The sequence below is a fragment of the Emydura macquarii genome, unplaced genomic scaffold, assembly GCF_026122565.2.
Source record: "Emydura macquarii macquarii isolate MOO-44397 ecotype Brisbane River unplaced genomic scaffold, CSIRO-AGI_Emac_v2 contig_2742, whole genome shotgun sequence".
Classification (NCBI taxonomy): domain Eukaryota; kingdom Metazoa; phylum Chordata; order Testudines; family Chelidae; genus Emydura; species Emydura macquarii.
Genome location: NW_027132879.1, coordinates 409889 through 428665, shown reverse-complemented (window position 1 = coordinate 428665; position 18777 = coordinate 409889). Strand labels below are relative to the sequence as shown.

General features: G+C 47.6%; 1 protein-coding gene across 3 annotated transcripts in view; it reads right to left on the bottom strand.

Annotated features, from left to right (window-relative positions):
• The window catches only part of LOC137165093 (solute carrier family 22 member 13-like), a 28549-nt gene extending 15791 nt beyond the window's left edge, over positions 1-12758 (bottom strand). For all 3 annotated transcript variants that reach the window (XM_067566186.1, XM_067566185.1, XM_067566187.1), the window contains exons 1-5: positions 11564-12758; positions 8516-8619; positions 5251-5405; positions 4140-4308; positions 3570-3690 (exon numbers count right to left, since the gene is read on the bottom strand). In XM_067566186.1, coding sequence (XP_067422287.1) covers positions 3570-3690; positions 4140-4308; positions 5251-5405; positions 8516-8619; positions 11564-11935 — 921 coding nt within the window. In that variant the 5' untranslated portion in view covers positions 11936-12758. The remainder of the gene's footprint in view (positions 1-3569; positions 3691-4139; positions 4309-5250; positions 5406-8515; positions 8620-11563) is intronic.
• Between the last annotated feature and the right edge of the window lie 6019 nt (positions 12759-18777).

The following is an 18777-nucleotide window of genomic DNA, read 5'->3' as shown; positions in this document are numbered from 1 at the left end:
TGAAAACTACAATTTCAGAATTTTCTGTGGATCAGGAATTCGAAAATCCCAAAACAGAATTTTCATTTTGCCCTTTTCTGAATATTGCCCCCCAAGCTGCTCAGAGCCTATGAGCCAGGTCTCCCAAGGCTTTGGGGCTGCCAAAAAGAGTGGGGAGCCTGGAAGCTCCCACTCATCATCAGCCAGCGTGCTGTGTTGGCCCAGAGCCAGGGATCTTAGAAGTCCTGGGAGCCCCCACTCCATGGCATTGTGCCTGGCAAGCTGCCAAGGAGCCAGGCAGGAAAGCTGGCAGGTAACCAGGGTGGTGTTGAAACCAGCCTGGCAAGCAGGGTCCCATCAGAAACTCGCCTGGTTTCTGTCAGAGTTTTGTTGAAATGAGGATATTCCTGTGGAATGTTTTGATTTCTGCAAGTCAGCGTTTTCTGAAGAAAAATTTTCTGTCTCAGAAAATTGCTGATGAGGTTTCCTATGGAGACATGACTGCAACTCCAGAATTGAACTCCATATAATAACTTTGATTATGGTGCACGGATTTCCAGAGCAGAAGGGAACATTATGATCTTCTACTCTGCCCTCCTGTATGACACAGGCCATAGAATTTTACACAGGAATTCCTGAGTGAAGCCCAGAACTCATGGTTGAATTTTTTTAGAAAGACACCGAGTCTTGATTTAAAGACTTCGAGTCATGGAAGAGTCCATCACATCCGCTGGTATAATTCTAATTCTTTTAACTTCAAGAGATACCTTAATAATCACCTATTTCATGAAGTATTTATGCTCTAATGGCCACTTTGTGTAAGTTCTGTCACATCTTGTGCATTGTCTTTCTTGCTCTTTTACTGTTGTTAGATGGTAAGCCCTTTGAGTCAGAGTCTGGTTTTATGTCCAGCACTGACCTATGTCAGATGTTATATCTGCATAATTCATTATTAATCATCTGCTAGAGTTGCAACAAACCCTTGGGCACAGACAGACACTGCAGACACCAGCTGACCTGCAGACTTCCTGATCCAAGGAAAGAATTCAAGACTTTCAGAAATATAAGCCTCAACCTTGTGAGCTAAAGGTGAATTCCTTCCATTTGCCGCCACTTGTTATTGAGGATTTCATCTTTTGTAGGCCAGCCACTAGAGGGCAATGGTACCATACACTTGACGAAACTTAGTATTGTATCTAGCAAATGGCAAAGTCACACGAATTCACACTGCGGGGACCATATTAGCTCATGCCCAAAATAAAATCAGGTGATATAAATACAAACGACAGTTGTGAATTTGGGAGAAGTTAAAAATCCTTCTTACTCTTAGGATTAAAATTTAAAAGTGCTATGGGGGTTTTTACAGAAAAGTTCATAGTTTGTGTACATCTCCACACTGTGCTCCGGCCTAGAATGCCTTCCTTGGTTTGGTCTGCAAAGGCCACTTCCTCTCCCCATTAAGACCAGCCTCTGGCATGGCTCCTATATGGAATCATCCAGTTATTGATGGCTTGAAGGCAAGGTGGGGATAGCTAGCATTGTTTTGATTATTGTAAATAAAGTGAAAGCACAAATGTAGGTATAAAGGCCCGCTCATTTGGCCAACACAATTAATTGAACTTGGGACTTCCAGAACTAAAAGCACGAGCTACTACCGCTTGAGCTAAAGATCCAGCCTCTTTACCTGTTCGTGTGACAGGCTCATATTGTCTGTGGATTGGGCATAGAGTACTGACACTGACCAATGGGCTATGAATATATGCATATAAAACTTTTACATTTGTAGCCCTGTTCCCCTCCTTTTGCATGTGATTTATTTTATTTGATAGTAAGGTATTAGATAATAAGGGCCTCTTAGTGCTACTCAAACAGTAACATGAAAGTAAATGCAACATATAAGTTACATTCTCCGAGGGACCAAAATCAATAAAGGAATAAAAATTGACACTGTTCTACCTCCAGCAAAATTGAATCAGCCATTGCAATTTTATTGGATGTTCCATTCTGCTGTTTCAACAGAAGGTCCTGGGTCCTTTGATATTACACGTGCATGGTTTGGTTGATGACCGTGGTGTTCAGCATGGCCGGCCATTAATTTTTTGCCAAGTGCAATGGAATGCACTTGCAGGTTTCAATGACTTTAGTCCTGGGGGAATTCTGCATCACTGCACAATGCAGAATTTGCGCAGAATTAATGTTCTGGGCAGAATTCCATTTTTCCCTGCAGAATTGGTGCTGCAGAGCTGTTGGCTACCACTAGGGGCCGCTGGACCCAGCAGAGCCCAACTCTCCAGCTCACAAATATAGGACACTGCTGGGAAGAGGGGGGGGCGAAGGGGAGGGAACTGGAGGGTTCCGGGAAGCTGCGTTCCCAGCACACCCTAAAGGAAGGAGGTGGCATGCAGAAAACTCTGTACTCTCTGGATCTCTGAGCTCTGGGGGGAGGGGTAAAACGGGGGATGCTGGTGTCTGGGCTAGGGGAACACCCCGCAGCTGGGCTCTGGGGGGTGGGGGGTGCAGCTATCAGGGCTGGGGGGGCAGAGTTTTCCCCCAAGGTATGCCCAGCTAAGGTGACCAGATAGCAAGTGTGAAAAATTGGGATGGGGGTGGGAGGTAATAGGCATCTATATAAGAAAAAGCCCCGAATATCGTGACTGTCCCTATAAAAATCAGGACATCTGGCCATCTTATGCTCAGCTGACACATGACACACCCAGACTGAGGCACTCAACAAAAACATAACAGAGAAACAGGAACTGGGTTGTCATGGGGGTTCTTTAACTCTCTACTCCTGGAGGAATCTTTTTTGTTGTCCATATTATTACAGACATACTTGCTGTCAGGTATTTTGAAATAAATTACCAAACTAATTGAAACTGGTGTGATTATATTGTGTTATTTTGACAAAACATGCAGAATTTTAAAATATTATGCTCAGAATTTTAAATTTTGGGGGGACAGAATTCACCCAGGAGTAATGACCTGCAGGACTTTTAATGGACAGTGCAGTAACTCCCTTCTGGAGCGACTGCAAATGGCACATCATACAAACACAACCTATGAATTCTCTCCCCACTTTTGGTAACCAGGAGAAGGTATCAGGGGCTTCTCTGAGGACAAGAAAAGAACATGAATTCACAAGTGAGGATGGTTTGCTCATATGAGATTTGAGAGAATTAGGATACTTCTGTTTCTAGGGGGAGATTTAAAAAAATTCTTAAGAGATTTAGACACAGAAGTCAAACTGATTTGAAACAAATGAACACAAATCCACCAGGAACTTTTGACAATCTCTTGCCGTATTTTGGGCCATTTGCTAGAAGAAGGAAAAAGAAATTCCCCCAAGAGTTGCTTACCAAGAAAACTTTTTTTCCTTGTCCTATAAAACACTGAAACAACAAGGCCTGAAAATGGATGATCAGTGCTTGAGCAGAGCAAAGGTTTATTCACAGGGCGCACAAGAGTCATTAAAAACATTTTAAAGCATTTTATCCATTTATATAAATATTTATCTTTGTTTTCCCCCAAAAAAATAGGTCTCTGACTCCTACACGATATATTTTGCAAACTCCCATCTCAGCATTTATCACCTGATCAAGCAGTTCTGGAGGGAAGGTCCGTTTATTCACAGATGCTGCTTTTTGAAGCAGTTTTTTGGCTTCCTCTACCTTCTCTTTTGTCATGAGCCACCGAGCAGATTCTGGAAGGACCCTACAAAATATGTGAATTCCAAAGAGTTCTTTGCTGTCAAAACCTCAGTTACCTACTTAACTTCATCCACTTGATGTGTCTTCCATAGCAGTACAATATATCTTATTGTATGTGTTTACAACGGGAGACATGCAATTCTTTTAAGACGCTATGGCTTGGGTGCTTATTTATGGGTTGTTTTGTTTCAATAGAAATAATTTTATTGTAGTGCCAAGATTTTCAAATCTTGGTGCCTAAAGTTAGGTGCCTAAATAAAAGTGGCCAGATAGCCAAAAATGCGAGGGCCCAGCAGATCCCATTAACTATGTATTTACAAGATATGGGCTATATTGAGAAAGAATCAACCCTGCAATGAGTAGATGAATCCACTCTGTAAAGCACGTGTATAACCTGGATCACAAATAACACTGCAATGCTTGAGAAGAGCTCTTTGGCAAATACACACTTACCATATGTAAAAGAAAAGACAAAACACAGGGGCGGATCCAGCAATCTGCAGCAACCTCCAGTTGCGAATGCCATAAGCTAAGCCAGCCAAAACCATCTGTCCAATGGAAAACCAGCAATGGGTGGCAATTACTGCATGTGACCGGTAGGGAATTCCAATCCATTCAGTACCTAGAGACATTAACACAGATTGAACTGCTGAGGATCCTAAGGAGACAGCACTGTTTAAAGGGTTTGGGTTTTTTTTCTATTCCAAACTAGATCAGCTTTCATTTGGGGGAGTGCTATCTAGTAGCTAAAGCAAAAGATCTGGACTCAGTACTTGGGGTTCAGCCAGTAGGTGGCGTTAGATAAGTCACATAAACCAAGGCTTCAAAACTGACTGGTGACTTTGAAGATTTCCATTTCTGAATGCCCAATTGGAGTCATCTTAAAAAGGGTCTGATTTTCAGAAGTTGGGTGCTCAGCACTTTCTGAAACTCAGGCCTCATTAAGTTGACTCTTGCTGGGCACTCAAGATTAACTGGTCACTTTTGAAAATTTCTGACAATCTCTGGGCCTCAGTTTACACATCTGTAAAGTGGGTATAAATAATAATTCCCTATCTCTCAATACTGCTGAGCAGTTTGGTTAAATAACCTTTGTGACTCTCCAGGGAAAAGTGCTACATGCATGTAAAGTATGTTATTAAGAGCGAGGCTTTCCTGTCTGTGTATAGCCAGAGATCCGGCAGCTAATAGCCACTCGTGGGAGATGCTAATGACAAAGGGAGCACACATAAACCAACATTTCACATCTCCAACTAACTAAAACTGGTCCTACACCTTCCAAATGCCTCCCACCAAATACGTAAATACCAGGCCAGATTCTCCTCTTTCCTACACTGGGTGTCACTTCCCTGACTTTAATGCAATTACTCCTGATTTACACCAGTGTGAGAGAAAGATCAGGTCCACTGTATTTAGAGAAACATTAATTTGGTAGTAATTTTTAAAAAACATGTTAGCATGTAACTGCACCGAGCTTTTGTCCTTGGGGGTCTTTTCATTGTCTTTTGTCAGACCACATACTGTGTAGCTAAAACATCTCTAGCAGTGAATGAGGAAATCTTACCTAAAGCTAGGATGCCTATGAAGATTCCAGATACAGCAGAACCCACAAGACATCTCAAGACCATGTAGACATAAAAATTTGGCACAAAGGCTGCTCCAACACCAAATGCTCCCATCATAAGCATGGAAAGCAAAACAATGGGACGCCGCCCAATCCTGGGGGAGGAAACATATTTGTAAATCTCTGAGGCTACTGTCAGCTTTCACTCCTAATACAGCAGGTAAGGCACCTGGATATTATAGTGATAGTCATCAGTGTAAGAACTTGAATGGCTACACTGGTGGTTGATATAGTGCAAAAATGGTGTTAAAATGGTATTGCAGCAAAATCAGCGTTCTGGCCAAGATTATCAGAGGTGACTAGTGACTTTGGGACACCTTTAAAGGTCCCCTTTAAGATGTGTCAAGCTGGCCACCCAAAACTTGAGACACGTAAGGCAGTATGGCCTGGATGACAGGGCATTGGACTGGGAATCAGCTGCCCTGTGTTCTATTCCTGGCTCTGAGACAGGCAGGGTGACCTTGGGCAACTCACTTCACCAGTCTGTGTCTCAGTTTTTTCCATCCATAAAATGGAAAGAATGATACATAGTTTATATTTACAACATCCTCCCCTTCAGATACACATCAAGTTCACTCCACCGCTGAGTTACCCTGTGCATCCTGTCTTTGAGAAGCTTAGCTCTTTGAGGCAGGGGCTCATTTTTATTTTGTGTATTTTATAGTGCCCCTTTAATAGTAAATAATAAAACTTATTGTGGCTTCTCAACCCCATTCTAAACACAACAAAGGGCCAGACCAGTGAGCCCTTTGTCTACTTTGTGTAGGACGGGAACACAAGTAGAAGAATGGGGATGGGGAAGAGTGGGGAGCAGAGAACTGTGAAGAGACAAGTGAGACTGAGGTGTCTGGGGCGAAGGTAGGAAGACATTCAGAGAATGCCTTCTTCCCATCAGTGGCATAACAAGCTCTCAGAGGGACCTGCTGCAAGACTAGGTTAGGGGCTCCCTTTCCATTTCTGAAATCCACCCCAGTGCAGCTTCCCACCCTCCTTCAGCTCCCCCATGCCCCCAATCCATCCCTCCCATCCCCCACCTCCTGCCTAGCTCCCCACAGCCCCTCCAGTTCTGATCCAACCCCTTCCAACTCTCCCTCAACCCCCTCCAACCCAGCCCTCAGCTTCCCCAGTCCCAATCCAATCATCCTCCAGGCCCTTTTAGTTCCCTTTCTACCCCCATTTCCCTGATCCACCCTCCCCAGCCCCATTTCAGCCTCCATGACCCACTCCACCAGATTCCCCCCACTTGACCCCCTTCGGCTTCACTCCAATACCCTCCACACACCCTCAGCCCTGAAGCTTTCATCAGAGCCCCAGAGTTCTGCTCCAACCCCCTGCCCCAATCCAGCCCTCCAGCTCCACCCAGCTATGCTCCAACCCTCCTTTCCCACTCCCCCAATTGCCCCCCAACTTTTCCTCCACCCCACCACCCCATGCAATGTGGCTGATGCTTTTACCTTGCACTCTCTCTTGGGGGGGGGCGCCACATTTCCCATCTTTGTGGGGCCCCCACACACCCCTACGCATCCTGGTGCTACAATCTCCCCACACCTTCTCTGTATGCCCTTGCCATCTGTCTACACTCAGAGCCTGGGAGTTGCCCCAGCTATAGGGCCCCCATCCCAGCCATCCTCTGCCCTGGAGGGGTGCCAGCAGGCCCTAATTTCCCTCAGTGGTCCTCTGGGTGAGTCCCCATAACCTTATGGGCCCTGGTGCAACTGCACCATTGTAGGTACCCCACTGACCCCCATCAAAACAACCTGTAACCTGTGCTTGTCTGCTCTATTTAGATTGTAAGCTCTTTGGGGCAGGCATGGTCTATGTTTGTACAGTACATTTTGGGCCCTCAATCTCAGTTGGGGCCTCTCAGTAATAAGTCGGGATAGTTGAAAATTTTCTGTCAGACTATTTTTTGACAGAAAATTGGGTTTTGGACTATTTGAAATTTGTCACCAAAAAGTGCCTGTTTCCTGTGGAAAACTTTCCCTTTTGTCATACATCAAAAGCCTGAAAAGTCAAAACATTTTGGCCAAAACCCAAGATATTTCTATTTGGATGTGCTGCTGCATTGCCTCGCAGGAGTTATAGTTCATTTGACTCTAGATGATCATATTGGTCCCATCTGACCTTAGTGTCTATGAGACTCACGTCCCTATTAGTTTCTATGGACTGGGCTCCCCAGAGAGACTACAGCTTCCATCATCCACTACAGCCAAGGACTTCCATGATGCACCACCTCCCCCTCTCAGAAGGGAGACCGTGATGACTCATGGGAAATGTAGTCCCACCAGGGACCCAGGCTGTGATGAGATGTACAAACCCTGCATCACCATGGGGTTAAGTAGCCTTGCCCCACCACACCCACAAGGCCTGGAAGTAGGGCCTAAAAAGGCAATGCCCAGCTCTGTCAGTAGCAGCCACGGAAAAGGAAAAGACCTTCAAACTCCAGCTTTTGAACAAGGGCACGGCTGAGGGCAGAGACCAAGTGGAAGGTGGGCTAGACTCCGAAGGGGTCCTTTAAACCTCTTACATGCGAGTCGCCTAAGGGTAATGGACTGCATGACAGCCTGCCGGAGGTGCTTTGCAGGAAGGGAGCCTGCTGCCAGCTCATGTCAGTTGATTTCCTTTTTGGAGGTTTGATCAGAGTCTCATGTGACTCCGCCAGACCTGTGCTGCTCACAGCCCAGACATCAAGTACTGGATGCTGGGTGAGTGTCGGGCCCTGTCACACCCAGGGGATGCTGTGGGAGACCAGGTCCAGGACACTGCCCTATGGAGGATGAGGCACGCAAACTACAATTCCCATGAGGCACAGTGGCAGCAATTCTAAACCAATTTTTTTCTGTTTTCAGCTGAAATATTTCTGGTATTTAAATGATCACCAACCAATCGCAGACTTTCCTGTGGAAAATGCAGACAAAAATTAAATTGGCTGTTTTCATCAGAATATTCAACAGAATTTCCCCCACCCCCATTTTACAACCAGCTTTAATAATAAGCAGCCACAGAAATTACTGAGTAACTTGCCCTAGTCTACAGGCCACATCAATGTCAGCGCCTAGCGATCTGGGTTCCAGTGTTCTAACCTCACCAGCCTTTACACCAGTCTTGTGGTTGAGAGGCACAACAACGACATAATCCACCCCCAAGCCGGGTTATGCTGCTGACTTTCTGTAGGTAACCGCAAGTGGATTTTCTCACTCTTTACCTGTCACTTAATGAACCAAAGACCACGGCTCCAAGGAGAAGTCCCACCATGTAAATGCATTGGGATATGTCATTTAGTTCTTTTCGGTCACATACCAGGTCAAACTGAAAGAAGGAAGCAAAGTAGGTTTCATTTTAAAAGGGCTTTATTTTGACAGCTGGATTCATTACTTGCTAGCAGTACAAGTGTTCCCAGAGAAAACAGGAGATTAAGGTATAGGTATCCTATAAATCCAAACCACCATTGACATACTAGATCAACACCCCAGTCAGCATTTAGGGTACCTGAGAGACTTTGATGCATTCATAAGTAATACAACTCTGAGATGGAACAGACCTACATGGTAATTCACTCCCTCTTCCTATCAGTGTAGGATTACCCCAAAAGCAACCGGGCTTTCAGTACTTCTCTGGAGAAACTATCCCATCACAAGGGATCTCATTGTCAGGAAGCTTTTCCCAGGATTCAACCTTCCATAAATTCATACCAATACCTCTCATTACACTGCTATAATAAGTGCCAGAATAAATGGTTCCCCTCCTTTCTTGGTGTTAGACCCCCTGAGGGGAGCATAAACAGTCTCTTTTTCGTTTTTTGACATTTCCCTTTTGGACTCTCCTTCGACACCTTCAGTCCCCAGATCCTTTTCAGTTTCTCTTTCCTGAGATTCCTGCATTTGCTAACATGATAACAAGCAGAGCTGGTCAAAAATCAAAAACAATCTCATGTATTTTGGAAAAACAATTTTTTTGAAGATTTCAAAAAGCACCAAATTATTTGTTTATCCAAAACTCTGTTAAAAATTGTTAAGCTTCTCCATTTCTTCCTTTCCCCCCTTTCTCCGCTTTGTCACTGAAAAAAGCAAAATTAATCATTTTAGTTAGAAAAGGAAAAGGCATAGCGTACAATATTCTAATTAGTGCTCAATGGATTATCCGTTAGAAAAGTGTTATATAGCGGTCATATAGTTTGTGCATATAGGAAAATATGGAAAGATGATAAAGCACTAACATACAGGTATAGTTTTTACATGGCTCTGGCTAGTCCCTCTTGCTTTGGTAAATCCCAATTCCTGAGTTATATGGTGTGACAGATCTCCGACACATCCTTCCACAAAGAACAGGAACAACAGAGACTATGACTATTTATGGAAAATCCTAGAAGTCACTGTTTGTGTCACAGAAATCATGGGCATGCTTAACATACAGCTTCATCCATCGCTAATTTCCTACAATGGGCATTTGTACAGAACGCAAGCTGAAAACCAACATTGGCTCCATCTATCTACAATGGTTATACAGCCCCATTTCCATAGTAACAGAGCACCTCCCAAGCTTTAATATATGTAGCCTCCTGCCACACCCCCGTGAGGTGTGCTTTTGCCCTGTAGCCGGGAGGTGTGGTACCCCTCGGAGATCGACAGCAAGGGAGAGCCAAACCTCCTCTTGGGGGCGGAGCCTGGAAGTACAACCCCACCTGACTGGAAGCAGAAAGGCAGGGCAGGAAGTATAAAAGGCAGGCCTTCCCGCTCAGTGAGGAGAAGGCAGCCAAGGGAGAAGGACGTCTCTCCCTTGGTGCCGGGGCCTGGACCAGACCGTTACCCTGAGGAGAGGCTGCCAGAGCCGCCATCTGCCTGGGGCCCTGAGGACCTGCCGGAGCTACCTGAGTCCAGCGAGCCAGAGGAGACCCCTGGACCTTACGATCTGGAGGAGCTACCCGAGCTGCTGGCCCCTGCGAGCCAGAGGAGACCCCTGTGACCTAGAGGAGCTGCCCTCCGCGGACAGCTCCAAAGAGTTCTCGAGCGACGAGGCCGAGGGATTCTGGAACTTCCCTCGGGCAGAGTGTCCCCAAGGAAACGGGGAGCGACTCAAGGGACCAGCTACTCTAGGGAAAGGGGGGAAGGAAGGAGCCCAGGGGAGCCAGACACCGTCCGGCTGCATTACGGCCTGTGGCTGGGTCAGCGCGTTTCAGCTGGTGCCCTGCTGATCCAGTGACAGGACAACCTGTCACTGCCAGGGCCCTGGGCTGGGACACAGAGGAGTTGGGTGGGCCTGCGTCCCCCTCCCACCTTCCTACCCCGACCTAGGGATGAGCACCCGCTAAGCGCCAGAGCCTGTTCCCCGCTGACTGCCCCGCCCTGCCTAAGGCCCAGGGCTTTGGACTGTTTACTCACCTTGCTGGGGGCTAGAGACGGTTCCCATTTACCTGGCCCGCCCTGCCAAAAGGCCAGGGCTTTGGACTGTTTGCTTGCCCTACGGAGGGCTAGAAACTTCCCCCTTTTGTTAGAACTCCCCACAGGGCAGAGGCGCCGGGAGGTGTGGCCTTCCTTGGAGATTAACGGCGAGGGAGGGCCGCCAGCCCCGCCCATGCGAGGGGACCTTTTCCCCATCTGCATATAATGGGATTGTACTAAGTATGTCTACTCTGAAAATTAACGTGAAGGGCACACGTAGTAGCCATACCTATGGTAGCTTTAATCTAGCGAAGGCAGATAAAAACAGCAGTGAAGATGGGGCAACACAGAACTTCAGCAACCCGAGTACATACCCATATTCCCCCATGATCTCGTACTGGGGGCGTCTAGCCTATGCCACCACCACTTCATTACTATTGTTACTCTCACTAGGTAGAGTGAAGCTAGTGCAGGCATGCCTACCCATGCTACAATTACACTTTAATTTGTAGATGAACCTTAACTGCGTCTGGGTCAAACCAGATGTTTGTGGAATTGTACCCAGATCTCCCATGGTCCAGAAATGCTCTTACCACTGGACCATGCTTCCTCTCTCCTGGCTGTTCACAAACTGCAAACACTAATTGCTGGTCTACACCTAATAGCTGCACATGGTTAAACTAAATAACCGGACTAAGCTAAATCCATATAAGCCAACTGTTAACCAATCTATTTGCATCCACACAGGGTTTAACTGATTTAAATGGATTTAAAATCCAGCATTATGTGTCAACTATCCCCAGTGCATGTGTACGCTTTCAAATCAGCCTGATCCTTCTTAGCAATAAATGTAGAATCAAAATGCAGTTACAGACCTGTGTCACCAACGTTAGGCTTTGTTCTGAAGAATAGACCCAGCCATCTTGGCACTTCTCAGTGAAATTAAGGCCGTATTCTACGATGGAGTTAATGTCCCTGTTCACAGGAGTATACATGCAGCATTCTTCATAAGATCCCTGTGCGTTCCTAGGGATGGTTAGATTCAGCTGCTGTTCCTCGGTCAGGTTTGGGCTAATGACATAGATCCAGTTTGTCTTACAGTGATGAGGTACATCCATAACCATGAACACTTGCCCAAACATGGGAAAAGCTGTGAGAAAGTTTGCAAGGCTGAGCATCAGCACCAGCCATATTTGAAATGGCCCCAAATCTCCAATAGCCTTGATGACATCTCCAAAGTCTGTCATTGTTTGTCTGTCTCCTGCTGGAGTGTAGCATGGTAGCTTTTTTTATCTGGGATGAAGTTAATGTTTAACACAACGTGCACTCAAAAAAAAAAATCAGCTAAGACAACATGAAATGTTACTGCATGCTCTGTGATCGTGTCAGCCTAATGAATTATGTTTTTAAATCTTCAAGAATGTACTTTGTAATTCACTATTTACTTTCCATACTTCACACGTAACAGTAAAGGATCTGTTAGCATTTCCACTGAAAATAAAACCAAGACACACAAAAGTTTAACTGGTCGTGACTTTAACCAGCTTCTCAAGTCAGAGCTTCAACCTAATGGAGGGTAGCCAGGAAGGGTTGGTTGGGATTTTCAAAGCAAAGCAGGAGATTTACCCACACATCTGGGAGAGTTTGGATCCTGTTTTTGAGCAGGTCTAACTCTGATCTAATTCTAAAGGTTTAAAAAGAGAAAGGAGAGAATGTCTAGTAGTTAGGAACCAGCCTAGGATGTGTGATGCCTGGTTTCCAATCCCTTCTCCTCCACAGAACTCCTGTGTCTCAGAGATGTGTTCAATAAATAGTTGGACAGACAGTATGAGTGTTGTAGGCTGGTCACTTTAAATATACAAACAATGCTGGAGAGTGATTATACTGAGCAGCCTCAAAATCAGATATAGACCTAGTGTGGGGTTTGCTTAAGAATACATTTCCAACACGTCTATTTATGCAAGCCCTAACTCACTCCTCCTCCTTCATTTCTGTGTTATGCCAGACAGCAGAGCATGATTTGAACCAGCAGACAGCTGCCACAAGCTGAATTGTGGCTCTGCACCAAGTTGTTTCTGTAAGAGTTCAAGGTTCTGCTGGCCAGCTTGTGATGATGCCAGCACAGGAGAAACATTTTACAAATGAACTCCCACGCTGTGTACCTTACAGCTGCACGGGTCGACCAATGAAACACCAACACCATGGCCTCGGACATCATCAGGGACTGATACAAAGCCCATTAGAGACAATGGAAGAACTCCTACCAACTTCAGTGGGAGCTGTTGGATGCCAATTTCATTTGAAAATCTGGCCCATAGCATCAAGGAGTCAGGAAAAATGTGCCTTCTATAACGTGCAGTGTTGTTGGAGCAGGGCTGGTCCCAGGATATGAGAGAGACAAGGAGGGTGAGGTCATATCTTTTATTGCACCAACTTCTGTTGGTGAAAAGCAAGCTTTTGAGCTGCACAGAGCTCTTCTTCAGGTCTGGGAAAGGTACTCAGAGTGTCACAGTGTAGATTCTCCCCAGAGTCCCCTCCAGATCCCGCTTCAAGTTGTTTATAATGTCCTTCCCCCCAGTTTGTAGCATATGAGGGGTTCTCTAAGCAAAACAGACAAAAGAAAGGTCCTTTCCTCTCGCTTTCCTTTATCAGAGGGGGGAATCCGAGTGAGAGAAAAAAAAAAAAAAAAAAGGCAACGGAGGCCTGCCTCTCAAGCAGACTCTGGATTTAAGCTTGGCCTGTCAGAGGGTCTATCATCTTTTATTACAGTCTAACTCCAGCCCCTCCTCTTGGGGTGACTTGCAGCTGGTCCGTGCCATTTCAGGGGCATTGAGGCCTACGACTGCCTCCCTCATGGCAGATCTGTCTCTGTGGTCAGCCTCAGCAGCCACCACCTCTGGCTCTGGCAGGATTTTCCCTTTCTAAGATCCCCTCCCCCAAGCAGAGCAAGCCTTACAGGTGCTCTTTGTTGGTGCTGAAGAGACCCAGAAGAGCGCCTTAGTCTCCTACCCACCAGCAGGAGGGTATGCCCCTTCCCACACAGCTCAATAGGAAGTGGAACAGATTGCTAAGCATAAGGAGTTAAGGCATGTTTCAAAAGACCATTCAACACGAAGTGGGCAAGTAACACCTCTGCAGTCAGAGGTCAAAAGAGAGTTGGTAGATTACAGAGAGTTGTAATGAGGCTGTCCAAAGAGGGAAGGGTTGAGTCCAAGGCCAGCAGTACTGCCTCCTGGTGATACTCCAGACTCTTCTCGCCCAGTGGTGAGACTCCATGGCCACTTTGCCTAGTGGCTGGAGTCAGAGGTGGTGTCACCCAGGGGCAAGAGTCCACTGCCGTATTGCCCAGGGACAAGCGACAGTGGCCAATCTGCCTAGTGACTGTAGTCAATGGCTGCGTCACCCTGGTGAGAATCCGCTGCCATATTGCCCAACGCAGGAGTCAGTGGCCACTTTGCCTAGCAGCTGATTCAGAGGCTGTGTTGCCCAATGGCAAATGTCGATGGCTATTTTGCCTAGCGGCTGTAGTCAGCAGCCAGAGGGGTAGGGAAACCCAGGCTTCCCTGCTCGTGCGCCACTGGATCCAATCCAGGGCCCAAAGAAACGATCATTCAAAATTTGCGGTCTAGGGGGTGGGCAGCCCTACTCCTCCTCTATGGGCCACTTCCTACCCTGGGTTCAGTTCCTCGACTGGTGCCACTGGCCTGTCTTGGGGTCACTCTTTAGAGGGTCTCTCTCTATCTGACATGGCTTATCGGTCTCGGCCTCCGCATTTGAAGGGCCTGTGGCAGCTTGATCATAAGACCTGGTCTCAGCTGCTTGGAGCGTCGGCGTCTTCTCTGCAGGAGGCTGCAACACCCAACTACTCTCCTACTCTGTCCACCGAGACTTCGCTGAGCTGCTCCCTTTTAAACTCTGCCTCCACTGTGAGCATGTCCAGCAGGGGCAGGGTCTCCTGTGTCCAGAGCAACTCCTTATCCCTCACTTAACTAGTGCGGGGTTTGCACACCCTATCACACACCTTCCCTTCAGGCTAGAACCCGGCAGTGAATGTTCCTCCTGCTCTCTTTCTGCCTCCCGCAAGAAGAAATACCCATTGGTGGCCACCTTTCCTGGGCAGTGGAGCATTTGAAAGTCATAGGGTTGCAGGGAGAGGTACCGCCTCATAATGCAGGTGTCGGTGTCTTCCACTGAGTTTAGTCAGCACAGAAGGGTGTGGTCTGTGATGAGTAAAAAGCAGTTTTCTACCTAGGGCTTTTAGGGCCCATTTCACCACCAGTGCCGCCTCCTCAGTCATTGAGTAATTTGTTTCTTGTGGGAACAGCTTTCTACTCAAATACAACACTGAGTGTTCTTCACAACCTCTGAGGCCTCCATCTGGAGGATAAAGGGTTTTGCAAAATCAGGGTGAAAGAACTGACCCCCTGAATTAGCTGGTCCTTCAAAGCCCAGAAGGCTCGGTCACACACCTCAGTGCCCTGCACCGTCCTGGGTCAGGTACTTCTCACGAAATCAGAAAGGACGGTGGCTGCTGTGGTGCCTGTTATAGCCCACCAGCTTGAGGAACCATCACACCGGTTTCTTGGTTGAGGTGGACAGGCAGCTGGTCAGTGTCTGGACTTTATCCATTAGGTGTTGTATCCATCCCCGACCCACGGTGTACCTGTGATGTGTTACTGCAATCCACTAGGCCCCTCATTTGGGTGCTGTTGATCCATACTGGCAGCAGCAAGTTGGCCAGGCCCCATTTTCTATCCATAAAAAGTCCATGAAGGGGCACTCTCATCTGAAGTGTCCCTCTTGTCCACACTCAAAGCACTGGCCCTCTGGGATCACTGTCAGATGGCTCGCTTCTGGGGCAGTGGGTCCTCTGAGCAGGGCATATCCCCTTCTTCGGGGGCCAAAGACCTCCTCCCATTCAGCTTTGGTATTCAGGTTTCTCTCTCTGGCTGGGGCATGTCTCTCGGCATCAGTTGGTTTAGCGGTCCTCAATCTTCCCTCTTAGCCCAGCCTCTGCTTGCTTCTGCAGGTGCTCGACTTTGGCACCCGTGCCGGATCCTCAGTGAACACGTAGTTCTCCATGAGGGTCACTGCCCCTGACAGGGTCGATGGTGCCTCACCCACTCCCTCCTTCTGGCTGGGACAATCTGGGTGAATTGCTCTAATACGATCACTTCTGCCACTGGTATTCCTGGCTGCTTTTCTGGGTCTCACCAGCACTAACGTTGGTCCTGCAGTCGTTGGGCCACCACCCAAGGCCAGGCTCCTGGCGGGCGTCTCTCCTAGTGAAACCTCTGATGGAACATCTCGGGGCTGAAACCTAGGTAGTCGAGTGTGGCTATTTTTACTTAGTCGGACACTTCAGCGGGGTCCCAGCTTTGCTACGCAGCTTGTGCTGGGCTGGTCAAGTATGGGGCTATCAGGGTAGCCCAACGTTCTGGAGGCCCACACGCCACAGTGGCCACCCATTCAAAGGTGACCAGAAAGGCTTCAGGGTCATCTCCATGGCCCATTTTTGTGAGCTGTACGGACAGCCCAGCGGGGAAGAGGGGGGTGTCTCCTATACTCCAGGTACCATAGCGTTGGTTGCCCAGTGGTGCTGCCACCTCCTGGATCACTAGCTTCCAAATTAGCCGTTGCTGCCACTGGGCTGCAGTCTGTCGCCGCACTGACCCCTGTTGCTGGTTCTCCAGCATCCATGTCAGCAGTTTTTCTGTATCCATGATTGTCTTTAGAATTGTTCCCTCGGTATTCAGGTGGTCCTTTTCAACAGGACTCGGGCAATGCTCACATTCTTCACCGCATGCCAAAGGGCAGGTTTTGAGTCCTGGCAGTACCGCCTACCTGCAATACTCCAGACTTGTGTCAACCCGTGGTGAGAGTCAATGGCAGCTTCACCTAGTGGCTGGAATCAGTGGCTATATTGCCCAGAGGTGAGAGTCTGCTGCCACATTGCCCAGGTGCGAGAGACGGTGGCCGCTTTGCTCAGTGGCTCAAGTCAGTGGCTGTGTTGCTCAATGGCAAGAGTCCAGCGCTGTCTCACCTAGTGGTGAGAGTCAGTGGCTGCTTTGCCTAGCAGCTGGGATGAGTGGTTGGGTTGCCCAATGACGAGAGTCTGCAGCCGCATCTCACTATTGCAAGTGCCAGTGCGCACTTTGCCTCGCAACTGTAGTCAATGGCTGTGTCGCCCAGTGGTGAGAGTCTCAGTTGTAATGCCCAATGGTGAGAGTCAGTGGCCGCTTTGTCTAGTGGCTGGAGCCTGTGCGCATAGTGTTGCCAAATGGCTAGAATCTGCTGCCATATCACCCAATGGCTTGAGTCAATGGCCACATTGCCTAGCGGCTGAAGTCAGTGGTCTGGGCTAGGGGAACCTGGCGCCTTATCTGCGGCAGTCTGTCAGCCTCAGCTTCTGCGGTTGAAGGGCCTGCGGTAGCTTGACCATAAGGCCTGGTCTTGGCCAGTTGGAGCCTCAGCAGCTTCTCTGCAGGAGGCTGCAACACCCAACTGCTCCTCCTGCTTTGTCCGCCCCAGACTGAGCAGAGCTGCTCCCTTTTGAACTCTGCCTCCACTGTGAGCACGCCCAGCAAGGGTGGCGGGGAGGGGCCTCCTGTGTCCAGCACAACTCCTTAACCCTCACTTCACCAGTACGGGGTTTGTACACCCCATCACAGAGGCATAAAACCAGTGTGTCTATTGAGCCCATGATTGTTAGCATCCAGCACAGTTATGGATATGTTGTGGGAACATTATGGGAGCCCAGAATCATAATTTGCCAGATGCTTAAAGTCATGGACTCAAAATGGACACTGGTTTCATATCTCACTACAACAATCTGTCACTCATTAGCCCTCCTTTGTCCTATGACCACAGCAGTGTTAATTGCCCACTTCATCTTGAATGATCTCTTGCAACACGTGTTAACACCTTATGTTAACACAATCTATTTCTCCGGTAGCAATGATCTGCATTTTTATACCTGGGCCCTCTTCACCACTGCATCTCCTCCCTGCTGCAAGGAGACGGGGTAGGGGAATAGCTGTTCCTCCCCTAGCACAATATCCCTCTAAACTTGCTGGCCTCTAGCTCCCACCATAATATGAACATTTAATTGATATTAAATGTTGTCAACGGAGCTTTTATGAAGTGAAATACCTAGTGCAAGAATACATACGATCCTAGTCCCAAATACTAGTCAGCACAGATCTTTACACCTTTTTAATTAACTGCCTGTGAGAAAGCAACAGAGATGTTAAAGCAAAAAAAAAATTCCCACATGTCGTATGAGTGCTGAAATATATATAGGCGCTGTCAGACCTGTTGAAAGAATAAAGCTGTTTGATGAATACATCTGCTGAGAACTGGTGTGTCAGTGCTCTGTGCAGACAGATCCTTAAATTAATACAGGTAGGAGGAACAGGTATACAGGAAAGCTGTGTGTGAGACTCCAGTACACTCAGAAATGTTTTCCCCCAGCTGTATCTACATATTTGGATGGACCCCATCACTGGTCCCCGTTCGTTATCCTCAATACCCCTGCGAAGCGGGGAAGCATTGTCAATCTCCATTTTACAGATGTGGGAAATTGCGGCACAGACATTAAGGGTTACATCCATGAGATGCCACACAGACCCCACAGCCTGGGTGGGGAGTGGATGAAGGTGGCTTTCAGCAGCATTTGCACCCTCCTGAATCTGACCTGTTCCAGGGGCTGGTTCAGCTGCTGGCATAAATGTAGACAGCCCTGAGATCCTGTCTACGTTCTAGCAGCCTCCCTGGGCTACTGTATGGGTGGCAGTGCTGGTCTCGCGCTCTACAGAGCTGCTCTGCCCCCAATACATCCACTGTGTCAGGAAATCCTCAGAAGACAGCCTGCAAGTGTCATCTGTGGTTCCTGGGGAATTCTGCAGCTGCCAGAACCAGGGACACTACAGCCCTTTCACGCTACTCTGGCCCTTTAAGCCAGCACAAAGGAGCCAGAATCTAGCCTTCAGTGACTTGCCCAAGGACACAAAGACATCAGTAGCAGAGTCAGGAACATAACTGTAGGCCTCATGAGCCCCAGGCCAGCACCTTAACCACAAGACACACT